This window comes from Anabrus simplex, chromosome 4, assembly GCF_040414725.1.
Source record: "Anabrus simplex isolate iqAnaSimp1 chromosome 4, ASM4041472v1, whole genome shotgun sequence".
In the NCBI taxonomy this organism is placed as follows: Eukaryota; Metazoa; Arthropoda; class Insecta; order Orthoptera; family Tettigoniidae; genus Anabrus; species Anabrus simplex.
The window spans coordinates 139540854-139559907 of NC_090268.1; the positions used below are offsets into that span (position 1 = coordinate 139540854).

At 45.8% G+C, this 19054-nt stretch overlaps 1 protein-coding gene across 1 annotated transcript in view; it reads left to right on the forward strand.

The window, feature by feature from the left end:
- The window catches only part of LOC136872504 (uncharacterized), a 122715-nt gene that overhangs the window by 76254 nt on the left and 27407 nt on the right, over positions 1 to 19054 (forward strand). The window contains exon 3 of the mRNA XM_068227365.1: positions 561 to 682. Within this exon, the coding sequence (XP_068083466.1) occupies positions 561 to 682 (122 nt within the window). The remainder of the gene's footprint in view (positions 1 to 560; positions 683 to 19054) is intronic.

A 19054-nucleotide genomic window follows, 5' to 3' on the forward strand; every position in this document is an offset into this window, starting at 1 on the left:
TAATATTCAATACTTTTCAGATGCAAATTTGGATAAAGAACAAATTTAAGTGAAATTACCGATTAGTTTTAAGTTACAGAAACAAACAAATTATCAAAATATTCGTTGTCACCAGTGCTCTCTGTAGCATAAAGCTTCATTCAGTTTTACATGCCACTCAAATGTGTCTCACTTTCACTAATTTTTCCACAGCTAACATAATTTTGAACAATTTCTTCAACTTGTCCCAAGTTTAAATGTAAGATTTCTTCATAGAATGACGAAAAACCAATTGAAACTTGCGGCGTAGAGTTCATAGGCAGAAAAAAAATTATATTACAACACATGGACAATGCAAAAGATGTGCAGAACATGTAAAATGAACATTTAGGTATGTTATTACGTAATTGCAAATGGACTGTATGAAAGTGGGCATTTTGCCCGTGCACTTATCATCCTGGAACCGTTCAAAGAAGGAGAAGCTACTACAAAACATTTTGTAGAGGTAGAAAACTACAACCATTTATGCAATGGTTAAATTTATCATTTCTCAATTTTAATGTTTGTTTCTCTCACCGTAGGACATGGTCAATCATTGGTGTCGCCTTCTCGGGAATCTTACTCATCTCAATCTGCTGCTCACTCTGCAGATACTGCATGCAGGAACGAGTAAAGAACCACCAACAGCAGCGACGGGGCCCCAGTGAGTAAAACATATCCTCAAATATACATTAGGTTAGTTTCCTAAAATGCCAGAAGATGCTGGGGCCATCTGGTGGCGAATGAACGTACCATTTTCCAGTTCTATCACAAAGTTCCAAATTTAAAGTGCCATTGTTTAAGAAGCCTTTCTCGTGGACAGTCGAGATTTCTTCTGATGATGATGCTTGTTGTTTAAAGGGGCCTAACATCGAAGGTCATCGGCCCCTAATGAAACGAGATGGACGACATGATATGTGGCAGTTAAAATTTTAAAACATATCCACCGACTAGAGTTAAGAAAATGATGATGAAAGACAAGTATGAGATTAAAACAATCAGTGGATCTAATTCACAATGCCTTATTTTGGAATAAAATAAGAGAAAATACAGAAGACAAAGGAAGAAGGCATTGCCTGGTAGTACAAATGTATATACATACTTTACGTTAGACGTTAATGTACCGGGCGGTACACACCTACGCCGCACTTTTAAATCTTGCGCCAATAAATCCTCCTCTACGGGAGAAACTCTGAACTTAAAAAACTGGACCAACTCATAAATTTCCTCAGAAAATGTCACTACCGTAATTTTTGGGGGGTGAAGTTTCCTGAACTATGTGAAATTCTACTAAGTTTGGACATTCTCTCATAGAGGTCACTACAAAAACTATGATCATGCACCCTGGTGCGAAGTGAAAGAACCTTTCAGAGGAAATTTTGTTTTCATAATTTTTTCCTTAAGGTATGTATTAACGTTCGAAATCACTTTTTTCACCCAAAAATGCCATTTTAGTTTTTTTACCGGAAATGAAAGCTTGAAGTTTCTACTTCAAAATGAGATATAAATCATACATATATACCAACTGTAAGTATCCAAAAATAAGATTTAAAAGGCCTCTTGTGCGCGTGATAAGGGGCGTGGCTGCAGTGTCCTGCTTACATGTAAACATCTCGTCAGATTTTCTTATTCAAATTTATCTCGTTGGTGTAGCTTGCCTCCTAAGTATATAGTTCTTAGTTCTGACCAACAGGTGGCAATACTTGTATATTCCAAAGACTTTTATTCCAATGCTAGGGAACATACAAAAACAAATATGTCAGCTTCCTTCTGGCCATGTGGTCTTTCACATTGTGACTAAAAAGTGTTTGTTTCTTTGCGAGTGTGTATAAAATGGGTTCTAAAAGCCGATATGGAGGAAATAAAAAGCGAAAATTTCATGGAAACCGACATAGTAAGGTGAATGTCAGTGCTAATTGTGCTGTCAATATAAATAGTGTGACAGAATGTAGGCCTAATGAAAGGGCATCATTTTCTAGTGCTTCTCAGTCCAAACTTTCTTCTGTAAATATTGAATCGGATAGTGTTAGTGACGTTTATAATATCATTATTGACATAGAGTGCTTTGCAAATACACTGACTGACAGAGCAAATGCAATACCAAGAAGGAGTGGTTCGAAAGGGATGAAAGTTGGGGAAAAAACAGAGACGGCACGGACGAATAATTGATGTTTATTTCAAACCGATATGCAGGTTACACAATGCGCACGGCATCGACTCAGTAGGATGTAGGACCACCGCGAGCGGCGATGCGCGCAGAAACACGTCGAGGTACAGAGTCAATAAGAGTGCGGATGGTGTCCTGAGGGATGGTTCTCCATTCTCTGTCAACCATTTGCCACAGTTGGTCGTCCGTACGAGGCTGGGGCAGAGTTTGCAAACGGCGTCCAATGAGATCCCACACGTGTTCGATTGGTGAGAGATCCGGAGAGTACGCTGGCCACGGAAGCATCTGTACACCTCGTTGAGCCTGTTAGGAGATGCGAGCAGTGTGTGGGCGGGCATTATCCTGCTGAAACAGAGCATTGGGCAGCCCCTGAAGGTACGGGAGTGCCACCGGCCGCAGCACATGCTGCACGTAGCGGTGGGCATTTAACGTGCCTTGAATACGCACTAGAGGTGACGTGGAATCATACGCAATAGCGCCCCAAACCATGATGCCGCGTTGTCCAGCGGTAGGGCGCTCCACAGTTACTGCCGGATTTGACCTTTCTCCACGCCGACGCCACACTCGTCTGCGGTGACTATCACTGACAGAACAGAAGCGTGACTCATCGGAGAACACGACGTTCCGCCATTCCCTCATCCAAGTCGCTCTAGCCCGGCACCATGCCAGGCGTGCACGTCTATGCTGTGGAGTCAATGGTAGTCTTCTGAGCGGACGCCGGGAGTGCAGGCCTCCTTCAACCAATCGACGGGAAATTGTTCTGGTCGATATTGGAACAGCCAGGGTGTCTTGCACATGCTGAAGAATGGCGGTTGACGTGGCGTGCGGGGCTGCCACCGCTTGGCGGCGGATGCGCCGATCCTCGCGTGCTGACGTCACTCGGGCTGCGCCTGGACCCCTCGCACGTGCCACATGTCCCTGCGCCAACCATCTTCGCCACAGGCGCTGCACCGTGGACACATCCCTATGGGTATCGGCTGCGATTTGACGAAGCGACCAACCTGCCCTTCTCAGCCCGATCACCATACCCCTCGTAAAGTCATCTGTCTGCTGGAAATGCCTCCGTTGACGGCGGCCTGGTATTCTTAGCTATACACGTGTCCTGTGGCACACGACAACACGTTCTACAATGACTGTCGGCTGAGAAATCACGGTACGAAGTGGGCCATTCGCCAACGCCGTGTCCCATTTATCGTTCGCTACGTGCGCAGCACAGCGGCGCATTTCACATCATGAGCATACCTCAGTGACGTCAGTCTACCCTGCAATTGTCATAAATTTCTGACCACTCCTTCTTGGTGTTGCATTTGCTCTGTCTGTCAGTCAGTGTATATTATCTGCATTAGCTTGCCCTAGTTGCTTCAGTTGTAAAACAGTTTTTGTAAAGAACTCAGAAAATCTGAGATTTGGTTGGGGAATGTCCCTTGCATTGTTCTGCAGCAACTGTGACTATGAATTCCCCAACTTTCCAACTTCCAAACGACAGGGTAAATTCGTTGAAGTGAATAGAAGGATAGTTTATGCTATGAGAGAGATTGGTTGTGAACAGAGTGAAGCTAAGAAGTTTTCTACAATCATGAACCTGCCTCCAACCCCTTCACCTCCAGCATATTATAAACATGTCAAAGCTATTTCTGCTGTCACTCAAGTGGTTGCAGAAGAAAGCATGAAAGGTGCTGCAGAAGAAGTGAAGGAAAGGAGGGGATATGAGTGTGGGGTATCAGTGGATGGAACATGGCAGAAACGTGGACATTCATCTCTCTCTGGTGTTGTTTCTGCGATATCAGTTGACACTGGTAAAGTGCTTGATGTGCATGTTCTATCAAAATATTGTGTAGGTTGCAGGAAACATTCTGCAGATGACAAGAAATCACCGGCGTACCTTTCCTGGCAGGCAGACCATGCAGCAGTGTGTGCAAAGAACTACAGTCGCTCATCTCTTAATATGGAGCCTGAAGGTGCAAAATTAATATTTGGACAACCCAAGGAGAATAGAGGCTTACAATATATTCATTTTCATGGAGATGGGGACTCCAAAAGTTTCAAGGCTGTGGTAGATTCTGATCCATATAATGGAAAAGATGTCACAAAGATGGAATGTGTGGGACATTACAAAAAAAGGTTGGGAACAGCTCTTCGGAAACTGTCACAGGAAAAGAAACTGGTAAGTAGGGGTAAACTTTGGATTTGCTTTACGTTCCAACACAAGCAGTATTCACGCCATGTCAAACGGCATATGGGCCATATTGTACCACTAGACAGCAACAAAGGACTGTCCCACCCACCATAGGTGTCCTGTAGAAGCTGACAGCTGGTGCTCTTATCAGCGAGCTAAAGCAAATAAGATAGAAAAATGTAATTTCAAATCAGGCCTGTTTTTTGACATTCTTCAAGCAGTAAAGCCTATATATGAGCGACTCACGGACCCAGAAATGCTTTCTAAGTGCTTGCATGGATTGACTCAAAATAATAATGAGTCATTCAATGCTATGGTATGGAGACGGTGTCCTAAATAGACATATGTGGGTCTTGAGACCTTAAAATTAGGAGTGATGGATGCTGTTTGCCATTTCAACTGGGCAGTGAAGAGGATGGGAATTGCTCCTGGCAAGTACACATCATCTGGTGTACTTGAAGATGATGTAGTACGGTGCACAAAGGTGCAAATCAAAGTACTGCAGAACAAAAGCAGAGGAAGCGGTACTTGAGAGGCAGAAGAAAACTGAAAGAAGACAAAAAAACTTCTAAATGAAGGTCCAACCTATGGAGCAGGCGAGTTTTAAAGTGCCCAAGTAAGTGGGTTATGTTCATAACGTAGTTCTAAAACTTCACTGCTGTGTTTCTTGAATGTAATTTTTTGCACACCTTCCCACATTTGAAATTTAAATATCCTTAAAATTTAGATAGAAAACTCAATGATAGATTAAATTAAAGCTAATGAATGTGGGGATGTTGTAAACTACTACTTTGTTAATATTGTGAATATTATTATTATTGTTATTAGTATAAGCATTTTAACAGGGAAGATTAATTATTTTTAAACTTTTGTCAAAAATGATGTTTAGCTCCCTTTCTATTCTTGATAATTAGAATATGCTAGTTCACAACACTCTATGAATGAAATACTTCAACTTGGTGAAAATAATTTCAAGATAATAACATTTTTGGAAATGTTATGACATTTTGAAAATTGATGTGTTTTTTTAATTAAAAATTATTTTTCGGTGAAGATAAGGCAGAAAATTTTGATTTTATTATATGAATATGTTAGTCTAATATGTTGTGAATTATGGTACGAAACTCAAAAAAATCGGTTAAGAACTTTGGATTTTTCTTCGCAACGTTAAAACATACCTTAACTAAATTTCGTTCATTCATTTCTGGGTTAGCTATATATATCCTGTCTTTCCGCCTGTTTTGATTTTAACAAATCAAGAATTTCTGTAATTAATTTCCTAACAATCACAGGTGTCTTCTTCGATTTGGTGTGTAACTTTAAGCGACTCAATAAAATTAAGTAGGTGTGGCTGTTTTATTCATGAAAGGTCTCGAACTTTCCCCGAGGGTATATAAACTGCTGATTTCACGTCTCCTGGCCACTTCATCAACTTCTAACTGAGAGTATGGACGTGACGCAGGAGGCGGGAGGCGCCTCTTTCATCAGGCAGCAGGTCTTCAGTAAGGTAATGGCCGTTTAACATATTTATTTCTTGCTAGCTCAGCAGTTTAACCCGCGGGAAAGGTCCGAAAATTTTACATTGTAACCTATCTTTCCAACATGTAATTTTCTGCCGTCTTATGTAAAAAACATAAGTAAATTTGTAACTGTAATTCGGGGATAGAGAGTGATTTACCCCTCTCGAGCTCCCCTTCATTTTGGTTCGAGGTGACTACGTTTTGGTAACCGAATTTCTTTTCTTCCGTATAATGTTAAATTTCTTTTTTATACGAGTCACCTCCATAGTTTGGGAATAGCCCCTGTTTCATCGGCCTACGGCCTTTTAGGTTTTAAAGAGTTACATGTAGGAGTGCAAATTCACGCCTCCATTCCTTTTGTATTTAGGGCCATTTACTTAACCTGATCTTTTTCTGCTAAGGCCCAGTAGGTTGGGTACAAGATAACCCCGTTTCATTTTGTAAGGACTGCCTTGATGCCAATTAATTGTAAAGTCTGGTATTGCCTTTAATAGGCTTGAAAAAGTGAGAGAGGGTCAGCTCTTTTATGTGTTGTAGAAGTGCCTCTAGGAGGCTTGACATTGTTAATTATGGAGCTGGTGCTCCTGGTATTAGGGGATTTCTGCCCCTTTGTAAATTTATGCTCCTTTGCAAATTTTGATCTGGAAGCTCAAAAGTTGTAAAGCTACGGGCTTGTAGCCCAAGTGTGTTAAAAGTTGAAATCTTGGATTTTTCTAAGCTTGGTTTTTTATTCGCTATACCATTGTTATCTCAACTAGTTAAACGGTGTTGAGTTTTTGTGATTATTGATTGTTTAAAACTCAAAAAAATATAACCTTTGTAAAAGTTTTAAATAAACTTTCATTCGGTAGTTAGACCCATAAGTTTTAAATAAACTTTCATTCGGTAGTTAGACCCATACACCCCGGCACATTCTTTCACCTCTGCTGATCCACCCACAACATTACACACGATAAAACAGACAACTATCCCTCACAAAGCGGATGACGTGGTCTGCTGACTGCTCGTCATCACGCAGGTGATGATGATGATGATGATGCTTGTTCTTTTAAGGGGCCTAACATCGAAGGTCATCGGCCCCTAATGAAACGAGATGGACGACAGGATACATGACAGTTAAAATTTTAAAACGTATCCACTGACTAGAGTTTAAAAAATGGTGATGGAAAATGAGTATGAGATTAAAATAATCAGTGGATCTGATTCGCAATGCCTTATTTTGTAATAAAATAAGAGAAAATACAGGAGACAAAGGAATAAGGAATTGCTTGCTAGGACAGATATATATACGTACTTTACATAAGACTTAAAAAGAACACATTAAAATGCGCAACACCAACTAAAATGAAGTCAATGGGATAAAAGCGCTATTGACAAAAAAAAACACTAGGACAAAGGACATCATCACACATGATAAAACAAACCACTATCCCTCATAAAGCGGATGACGAGGTCTGCTGACTGCTCGTCATTTTGCAAGATAAGGGAGATCGTACTCGGGAGGTTAAGACTACGGCGCAGATCGATCAGGTCCACACACTCCGTAAGGATGTGTACCACGGTAAGGTGTTCGCCGCAGGTACACATCGGAGGCGGTTCCCCTTTCAAAAGATGCAAGATAGTCAGGATACCATGGCCGATCCGAAGACGACGTAATACCTCCGCGAAGACCGAAGGGAAGTCCTCCAAACCTTCGTTGTTCCTTTTATCGCTCGCAAATTATTGGGAAGTGGAATGGCCTGCCACTCCATCTCTGAATAAGACATAACCAGATGTCTCAGCTGAGAGCGAGTATCACTTGCTGGAACCTTGAAAGGCAACGGGGGCAGTGTAACTGCCTCCTTGGCAGCCTTATCTGCTAAGTCATTTCCCTCTATGCCCATGTGGCTGGGGAGCCACAGAAACGTGATTCTGGTGCCGGCATCCGAACACCCGGCCAGCTGGTCCTGGATCCGCTGCACCAGAGGGTGCCGAGGGAAACAAGTATCAATAGACTGAAGCGAACTCAAGGAGTCAGTACACACGAGAAAGTGTCGGCGCTCATTGTACAATGCGTACCGCAGAGCTTCGCGGATAGCATAGAGCTCGGCTGTGTACACACCACAGGTAGCCGGAAGAGCAAAAAGAAACCTATCATTGTTGACAACGAACGCACAGCCCACCTTTGTATCTGTCCTCGAACCATCCGTGTAGACGGCGACTGAACCTGGATAGCGGCCAAATACGGACAGGAAGAGCCTCCGATAAATCGAAGGGTCCGTGTTTTCTTTCGGGCCAGTGTGCAGATCCAGGATTATTTCAGGTCGTCGTACTACCCACGGAGGTACCCCACTTGGTAGTCTGACAAGGCAAGGAAAGGAAGGCACGTCGAACAATCTGTAACTGCTATCCAAGCGTATTCCAACCGGCCGCGTTGCTCGAGGACAAGCAGCGTACAGCAAACGGTTGCCATTGTTGAACACGCAAGGATAGCTTGGATGAAGTGGCATCTGTCGCAAATTTGCAGCATACGAAAGAAGCATTTGCTGGAGCCTCAGATGTAAAGGCGGCATACCAGACTCAGCGAGCAGGCTGGCAATGGGGCTTGTACGGAAAGCTCCCGTCGCCAACCTAACCCCACTGTGGTGGATGCTGTTCAGCTTCCCAAGCACGCTGGGCCTTGCTGAGCCATATGCTGCACTGCCGTAGTCTAACCTGGATAAAATGTGTGCCGTGAAAGATCGGAGGAGCACCACGCGGTCAGCTCCCCAATTAGTGCTGCTAAGAAACCTCAAGAGGTTAAGAATCTTGGTGCATTGCACTTTTAGCTCCCGCACGTGTGGCTCCCACGATAATTTACTGTCAAAAAGGAGCCCAAGAAATCGGTAAGTGTCAACAACTAGAAGAACGACATTTCCTAAATAGATGATGATGATGATGCTTGTTGCTTTAAGGGGCCTAACATCGAGGTCATCGGCCCCTAATGGTACGAAATGAAAGAACAAAAATTCAAAAATCCACTGACCAAAATAAATAAAAATGTCATGAAAAATGAATGGATGGACATGAACCCAAAAAATAACAAACAAGAAACAAACAAAACAAACAGTGGATACGACTCAAAAACTGTCATAAATAATAGTATTAGTGACCAAGAAAACACTTATAAAGAATAGTCCTGAATCGATTATGCTGGATGACTGAAGGGGTCCAAAAACAAGGTCTACGGCCCCTCAGTATGGTACAAGTCACGAGAAGTAGAACCATGATATTTCTCAAGCTGCGGTAATAATCAAAGGTAGCGTAAACTCACGGTGTTCCAAGCAGTAAGGTACTACTCACAAGTATTGTACGTCGTAAAGGTAACGCAGACCTATGGTGTTTCTCACACAATGGCGCCATTCATAGCCAACGCAAACCGATGAAGTTCCTCACCTAGGTGTACTAAGCACGGGCGCCGGCAGTCCCGTGGTGTTCCTCACATAGTGGGTACTATTCACTGGCAACGCATACCCACGGTGTCGCTCATATAGTGGTACAACTCACAGGCTACGCCCAAACGCGTGGTGTCGCTCACACAGGTACAACTCACAGGCAACGCCCAGACCTGTGGTATTGCACACACGGGCACGACTCACGGGTACTGGAAACCACACTGAACCCCCTCGAGTGCTACGAATCACAAAAATATGGAGTACCTAACAGAGTGGTACTACTCGCAAGTAAAAACGACCGATGGTGTTCCGCGCGTGATGGTACAAATCAAAAGTAATTTCATGGTTCTAATCCAAGCATCCCTTGGTCGCCCCTTTTAGTCGCCTCTCACGACAGGCAGGGGATACCGTGGGTGTACTATTCGTCAGCCTCCCCCACCCACAGGGGGTGTGTGTTTGGTCCGCGAGAGGTATTTTATTTCCCTCAAGTCCGCCGGCAAGCCGGTTAGGACCCCCCTATCCGCCACCTGGGACGCGCCACGTGGGAGTATCACCTCTCCCCCTGCTACGCCTGCGTAGCAGGTTCGTGGATTTCCTCAATAAAGCTCAGGATGTGGGTGAAGAGTAGGTTGACGACAAAAGTGGACAACGGAGGTCATTGCGGCAGAAAACCGAAACCCATGTTCTAAGGTCCACTTCTCCACCCTCCTAATAGCTTGCTGTAATTGACGTTCTGCGACTGCCATACTGCACGACCTATAGTGCAGAGCAAAATCGTCCACATATAGCGACGGTATTACTGCTGGACCAGCAGCAGCGACAATACCGTTTATGACAATCGCGAACAGAGTGAGACTAAGGACCGATTCCTTTGGGACTCCATTTTCCTGAACGTGATATTGCGAATATGTCCTCCCTACTCGGACACGGAATAGACGGAGGGACAAAAAATTCGCAATAAATACCGCCAAGTTACCTCGGAATCTCCATTGATGCAGGACTGAAAGGATACCATATCGCCATGTGATGTCGTAGGCCTTCTCTAAGTCAAAGAAAACGTCATCCAAGTGCTGTTTACGGAGAAACGCATCCTGGATAGAGCTCTCCAGGTGGACCAAGTGGTCAGTGGTGGATCGAGCGGCTCGAAAACCATACTGGTATTCCGACAAAAGTCCTTGTTTCTCCAGACACCACACGAGTCGACGATTTACCATCCTCTCAAATAGCTTACACAGCCAGTTGGTAAGACAAATCCGCCTGTAACTTCCTGCATACTTAGGATCTTTGTCAGGCTTGAGGGCAGGAATGACTATGCCCTCTCGCCACTGAGACGGAAAATCACCCTCAATCCAGATACGGTTGAACACACGAAGGAGATAGAGTAGACTATCATCACTAAGGTGTTTCAACATCCGTTTATGGATGTTGACCGTTCCAGGACACGTGTCCTTGCAAAGCGCTAGGGCGCTACGCAGTTCCCACGCTGTAAAAGGCAGGTTGTAGTCCTCTGAAGCTTGAAAGGCAAAACTAAGGTGATGACGTTCTGCCTCCCGCTTCACAGCGAGGAAATCCGGATGGTAATTCCCGGAGCCAGATACATCCGCGAAATGACTGGCTAGATGGTCAGCAATCAGATGGGATTCAGTGACGATATTGCCTGCAATGGAAATTCCCGGTACAGAAGTTGATCCTTGGATACCCGAAATACGCCCAAGTTTAGTCCACACTTGAGATGATGGAGTGTGTGACGTCATGGACGACACATATCTCTCCCATGAAGCCTTCTTACTTTGGTGAATAAGAACCCGCGCCTTAGAGCGGAATTTCTTAAATGTTACCAAGTTGGCCGCAGTAGGCTGTCTACGGTAACGTTTATGAGCACGACGGCGTTTTTTGATAACTGCTGCTATTTCTTCGTTCCACCAAGGAACGAGTCTTCAGCGAGGAGTCCCCGAGAAGAACGGAATAGACTCCCCAGCAGCAGCAAGAATAACTTGGGTGATGTAAGTTATTTCCTCGCCGACGGTCCGCCTGATACAGTCGTTAAGGACAGCTAATGATGTGCACGTTGGCCAATCAACATGTTTAAAAATCCATCGAGCGGGAGCCTCGACGGATCTTTGGATAAAGAAAGTAAGAATGATGGGGATATGGTCACTGTCACAAAGATCATCGTGCGTGTTCCACCGAAACAGCGGAACCAACGTTCGGCTGTATTGACTTACGTCTATGCGAGAATATGTGCCATAACGTACATTGAAGTGTGTTGGTTCCCCTGTGTTCAAAATACATAAATCCAGTTCCAGCTCTCTTCCCCGGGGGCAAAATGTCTCAGAGCCCCAGATGGGATGATGGGCGGTAAAATCGCCCAACAAAAGGAAGGGAGCTGGAAGCTGATCCAGAAGATCAGTGGCATCGTTAATGTTAAGAGGTAGCCCTGGCGGAAAATAGACATTACACACTGTTGTTATGACAGGCAGCGGAACGCGAACAGCTACAGCCTCCAGCGGGGTTCGTAGTGGAACCTCCTCGCTGTAGGTATCAGAATGGACAAAAATGCCAACGCCACCGGCAGCCCAGTGAGCATAATGTCTTTCTATCGAGTATAGTCCAAAACTTCGCATGACCGTATGATGATCTGGTAGGAAATTTGTTCCCTGAATACAGACTATACTCGCCGAATACTCGCTAATGAGCTGGCGCAACTCAGCAAGATGCCTATCATAACCGTTACAACCGCACTGTAACAGTGCCATATTGTAAGTGTGGACTTCTGAGGATTAGGATAAAAGCAGCGGAATGCTACCTAACCTAACCTAACCTACACTCACATCCCCATCCGAAGATGGAGATTCGTGCTCCATGTGCAGCGCCTCGTCACTAGACGAGGTGATGCAGGCCTTCAACTTCTTCGACGTAGTCCGGGTGCGGGGTTTCTGCCCACGAGGGGAGCGCGCAGGTTTCACCGCAGGAAGACCTGCTGACGCAGAATCACGCCCTCCAGGTGGAGGGCGTGACGCCCCATTGGTAGGAGATTTGGAAGAGCACCTATTACGGGCGCTCTTCTTCCCCGCCGTCGATTCTTGTTTAGACGGGCTGGGAGGGGAGTTCCCAGCCCTGGTCGACGATGCTGCCTCCGCCGGCTTTGGCGCGGCTATCGCCGACCTTGTAGGGGAAGGAGACGTTGTCTTCTTCCCCTTCTGTGCCGGCGTAGGTTTCTTAGCCGGCACAGGCAGATTGGTGGTCGAAGGCCGGGATGGACCAGCCTTCGAGCTTGTACTCTTTGCGGCGTTGCTCGCAGGAGCAATCGCCGCCTTGGGCTCAGCGATCTTCTGGACAGGTGTTGCAGATGAAAATGAGGAACCTGGCAGGGACTGAGCTATCAAGCTGAAGTCTAGTGTCTTGGCCGGTGCATTCAGGGAATTAAACGTACGGCGCGCTTCCTGGTAGGAAAGACCATCCAGGGTCTTGATCTCCTGGATCTTCTTCTCACTCAGATAGGTCGGACAGTTCCAATCCCGAGGAGAATGAAGACCAGAGCGGTTAGTGCACTTCTACGGAGGTGTGCACTCCCCCGCGCCGTGAGCTACTTTCCCACATGTACCACACACTGACTGATTCGAACAACGAGATACCATGTGTCCGAATCTCTGCATTGATAGCACCGCATAGGAGGCGGGATGTACGGCCACACATCGCATTGATAGGTTGTCACCTTGACTTTCTCTGGCAACACTGACAATTTGAAGGAGACTATAAACGCACCCGTGGCAACGTCTTCACCGTTGACTTTGCGTGTGATTCGCCGGACGTGGGTCACGCCACGCTGCTTCATGTCTTCCATCAATTCATCGTCAGTGTTCAGGACGAGATCACGGTGGAAAATAACTCCACGAACCAGATTCAAGGTTTTGTGCTCTTCCACTTTGACGGGGATGTCGCCAAAGTGGTCGCACTTAAGCGATGATTGATGATTGTTGTTTAAAGGGGCCTAACATCTAGGTCATCGGCCCCCAATGGTACGAAATGAGACGAAATGGAATGACATATTAAAAATCTAAAATTCTCCACTGACCAGAATTCAAAAACGTGAGAACGAAGAATGAATGGATGGACATGAATTTAAAACAATCAGTGGTTGCGACCCGCAATGTCTCACATTCACATAAACAGACGTGACAATATCGTATTACTGACCAAGGGTCTACTGCTATAGCATAACACGGAATCGATTATGCCTGCAGTCAAAAGGGGGTCCTAAATCGCAGTTATCCGCCCCTCATAAAGGTACTGATCGCTATAAAAATAGAACCATGGTATTTGTTCTGTTGCGGTACTAATCAAAAGTAGCAGAGACTTGCGGCATTCCACACATTATTGTACTACTCAGAGCTTATGAAATTCGACATAATACAGACCTATGCTCTTCTCACTTTGCGGCGCCATTTACAGGCAACGCAAACCTATGGTGTTCATCACATAAGAGTACTAACCACAGGGACCTCTCCCTATCCCGTGGTGTTCCTCATATAGTGAGTACTAATCATAGGCAAGGCAGAACCATGGTAGCTATCATCCCATGGTCCTGCTCATATGGTGGTACTAATCACAGGTACTGCAAAAGCCGACCGCGCGGTGCTCCTGTGTGCTACTGATCACAAACCAATTTCGTACCTAATGTAGTGGTACTACACACAAGTAAAAGCAACCCTTGGTGTTCTCCGCGTGGTGGTACTAATCACAAGTAATTTCATGGTTCTAATACAATCAACCCTTGGTCGCCCCTTTTAGTCGCCTCTCACGACAGGCAGGGGATACCGTGGGTGTATTATTCGTCAGCCTCCCCCACCCACAGGGGGTGTGTGTTTGGTCCGCGAGAGGTATTTTATTTCCCTCAAGTCCGCCGGCAAGCCGGTTAGGACTCCCCTATCCGCCACCTGGGACGCGCCACGTGGGAGTATCACCTCTCCCCCTGCTACGCCTGCGTAGCAGGTTCGTGGTCGCACTTAAGCAACATATCTGCTTGGAGCGCAGTGCTCGTCTTTAAAAGCAACCATAATTGCGCATTTTTTTCAGGTCCTCCAGTTCACCGTAGACACCTTCAATGTGGCGACTAAATAGAATCGATTTCACCAGCTTGAAGTCGCGCCCATCGGACCTGGTAGCAACCAGCAACATAGGGAAGCTGGAACACAGACTACGTCGCTGCGCTTGTTTCCAACGGGTTGCCCCCTTAGGGAATCGAAAGTTAAAGACTTGGGTAGCGAACTACCCGAGGTGGCAGGCAAGAGTTGTTTCGACGTCATGCCCGAAATCATCCTCCCCGAATGCCACCCACTCCGATCAGGGGTCTCTGTAGCCGAACCAAGCAGCCAAGGCAATACCCACCTGGTCGTAGCAGGTATTGCCCGGGGTCCGATGTTGAACGATGCCTAATACGGGATGACTGAGGCAATGAGCACTAGGACACACTTCCTCCAGTCACCCGCAATAGCATGTACCCCACAGCGTGTACAGAGCACTAACAATAGGAAACAATAAATAAAAATAATTAATAAGAATATGTCCTTCTGGCATTCGGCTGTTCGGAGACCTGCGTTGTCAGGCGGATACTACTGCCCGGGTACATGAAACACCCACCCGCCGCGTCCTGGGTGGTTGCTGGCACGGGCTTTCGAGCGTAGTCGCACACATAGGAGCTCCATCGCCGAGCAGCGCGCACATCAAAATTTGGAATCGTCTACATCTGACCCTCGGAAAAATAATAAAAAATAAAGAGGGGACCATGGCCACATAACCCTTTAAGTCGCCTTCTACGACAGGCAGGGATTACCTGTGAATGTACTCGACCCCTCCCATCCACAGGAGGTCCATCACATTATACCAAACCGCAATCCATTTCCGCGCCAAGGTCGCCGCTTTTTGTCGCCTCGTACGACAGGCAGGGGATACCGCGGGTGTATTCTACATGTGCGTCCCCCACCCGCAGGGGGTAGTGTGTTTGGTCCGCGAGAGGTATTTTATTTCCCTCAAGTCCGCCGGCAAGCCGGTTAGGACCCCCCTATCCGCCACCTGGGACGCGCCACGTGGGAGTATCACGTCTCCCCCTGCTACGCCATCGTAGTAGGTTCGTGGAAACTCTGTACTTTAGAAACTGAATTAACTCAACAGTTTCTCAGAAGATGTCACTGTGTTAATTTCGAAATGTTCTTGTTTACTAATTATCAAGAAGTGTGGACACTCTCTCAAAGATGTCTGTGGTGCGACTACGCACAAAAGCCCGTGCCAGCAACCACCCAGCCGCGGCGGGTGGGTGTGTCATGTACCCGGGCAGTAGTATCCGCCTGACAACGCAGGTCCCCGCACAGCCGAATGCCAGAAGGACATATTCTGGTGCGAAGTGAAGAAACTTTATTTGAAGACATTTTGTATTCATAAGTTTTCTCTTTACTAAATTTCGTTCTTTCATTTGTGGGTTGGCAATATTAATCTTTTCTTTCCGCCAGTTTTGAATTTCTGTAATTAATTTTTGACCTTTCATGTATTTCTTCTTCGACTTGGAGTGTATTTTCAAGACTAACCAATAAACAAAGAGGGTGTGGCATGTTTATTCATGAAAGGTCTCGAATCTTCCCCGAGGGTTTAAAAACTGCTGATTTTCATGGCTCTTCGCCACTTCAACAACATCTAGCTTAGTGTATGGACGTGTAGCAGGGGGCAGGTTGCGCCTCTTCCTTCGGGCAGCAGCTCTTAAACAAGGTAATGGCCGTCTAACATCTTTATTTCTTGCTAGCTCAGCAGTTTAAACCGCGGGGCAGGTCCGAAACCTTTAATATGTAACCTATCTATTGAAACATGTAAATTTCTGTCAGTCTTCGTAAAAATTCATATATCTTTAACTGTAATTAGGGGATAGAGAGTGCTCTACCCTCTCGAGCTTCCCTTCATTTTGATTTGAAGCGACTACGTTTCCGAAACCGATTTTTTATTCTTCCTTAATGTGTTAAATGTTTTCTTATACGAGTCACCTCCCTAGTGTGGGAATAGCCCCTGTTTAATCGGCCTAGTGCCACTTAGATTTTAACAAGCTTTCATGTAGGAGTGCAAGTATTCGCCTCCATTCATTTTGCATTTTGGGGCCATTTACTTAACCTTTTCTTGTCTGATAAGGCCCAGTAGGTTGGGTACAAGATACCCCTGTTTCATTATAAGTTGTGCCTTGATGGCAATTAATTGTAAAGTATGGTATTGCCTTCAACAGCCTTGAAAAATTGAGAGCGGATCAGCTATTTCTGATGTGGTAAAAGTGCCTCTATGAGGCGCGATATGGTTTTTGGAGCTAACGTTCCTTGAATGAAGGGGTTTTCTGTCCTTTGATCTAGTGTGTACCTTGGTAAACTTGGGCTAGTAGCTCAATGATTGTGAAACTGGAGCTCGAAGCCCAGAACTTGTAAAGACCCCGAAACTCGGGCTTTCGCTTGTAAAATTATACCTTGTACCTGATTATTGGATAGTTGTTGACTTGTTGTATTTGTTACGTTTTCAAAATCTACAAAAAAAGTTAAATACTGCTATGTTCGAAAATATAATCTTTATTGAAATTTTAATTCATCTTTCGGCCTTGTAGTTAGACCCACTCCAGCCCGCACCTTCTTTCATCTCTGCCTTCCACGGGTAACTCCGTAACAGACACAAAAAAGCAATAGGACAAAGGACATCATCAAACACGATAAAACAGACCACTATCCCTCATAAAGCCGATGACGAGGTCTGCTGAGTGCTCGTCATCTCAGACAAGGGAGATTGTACTCGGAAGACTAAGACTACGGCGAAGATCGACCAGGTCCACACACTCCGAAAGGATGTGTACCACGGTAAGGTGCTCGCCGCAGCTACACACCGGAGGGGGTTCTCCTTTCATTAAATGGGAGTGCGTCAAGATACCGTGGGCGATCCGAAGAAGACATAATACCACGGCTTCCTTCCGCGAAGCCCGAAGCGAAGTCCTCAATACCTTCGTTGTTCCTTTAATCGCTCTAAGCTTATTGGGAAGTGGAATGGCCTGCCACTCCATCTCCCAAAGGGACACATCCTGATGTCAGAGCTGAGAGCGAATATCACTTGCTGGAACCTTGAAAGGCAACGGGGGCAGTGTGACTGCCTCCTTGGCAGACTGATCTGCTAACTCGTTTCCCTCTATGCCCATGTGGCTTGGGAGCCACAGAAACGTGATTCTGGCGCCGGCATCCGAACACCCGGCCAGCAGGTCCTGGATCCGCTGCACCAGAGGGTGCCGAGGGAAACAGGTATCAATAGACTGCAGCGAACTCAAGGAGTCAGTACACACAAGAAAGTGTCGGCGTTCATTGTACAGTGCGTACCGCAGAGCTCTACAGATAGCATATAACTCTGCTGCGTACACATTACAGGATTCTGGGAGAGCAAAAAGGAACCTATCATTATCGACAACGAACACACAGCCCACCTTCGCATCTGTCCTTGTCCATCGTTGTAGACGACGACTGAATCTGGATAGCGGCCAACAACGGACCGGAGGAGCATCCGATAAATCTAAGGGTCGTGTTTTCCTTTGGGCCAGTGTGCAGATCCAGGATTATTTCAGGTCGTCGTACAGATCATGATGATGATGATGATGCTTGTTGTTTAAATGGGCCTAACATCGAGGTCATCGGCCCCTAATGGTACGAAATGAAACGACAAAGTAAAAGTTCAAAATCATCCACTGACCAAAATAAAAAATGTCATGAAGAATGAATGAATGAAAGAATGAATGAATGAACATGAATTTAAAACAATCAGTGGATCCGACTCAAAAAACTATCATAGTTAATAGTATTACTGACCAAGGGACCTCTTCCAAAGCACAATCCTGAATCGAGGATGCTTGGTGTCTAAATGGGTCAAAATAAAGGTCAAAGGCCCCTCAGAATGATACTTATCGCTAGTAATGTAGAACCAACGTATCTGTACTGTTGCGGTACTAATCAAAAGTAGCAGAGACTTGCGGTATTCCACACATTATTGTACTACTCAGAGGTTATGAAATTCGACGTATAATACAGACCTAGGTTTTCCCACTTTGCGGCGCCATTTACAGGCAACGCAAACCTATGGTGTTCAGCACATAAGAGTACTAACCATAGGGACCTCTCCCTATCCCGTGGTGTTCCTCATATAGTGGGTACTAATCAGAGGCAAGGCAGAACCATGGTAGCTATCATCCCATGGTCCTGCTCATATGGTGGTACTAATCACAGGTACTGCAAAAGCCGACCGCGCGGTGCTCCTGTGTGCCACTAATCAGAAACCTATTTCGTACCTAATATAGTGGTACTACACACAAGTAAAAGCGACCCTTGGTGTTCTCCGCGTGGTGGTACTAATCACATGTAGTTTCATGGTTCGAATGCAATCATCCCTTGGTCGCCCCTTTTAGTCGCCTCTCACGACAGGCAGGGGATACCGTGGGTGTATTATTCGTCTGCCTCCCCCACCCACAGGGGGTGTGTGTTTGGTACGCGAGAGGTATTTTATTTCCCTCAAGTCCGCCAGCAAGCCGGTTAGGACCCCCCTATCCGCCACCTGGGACGCGCCACGTGGGAGTATAACCTCTCCCCCCGCTACGCCTGCGTAGCAGGTTCGTGGAGTAGTTTCATGCTTCGAATACAATCATCCCTTGGTCGCCCCTTTTAGTCGCCTCTCACGACAGGCAGGGCATACCGTGGGTGTATTATTCGTC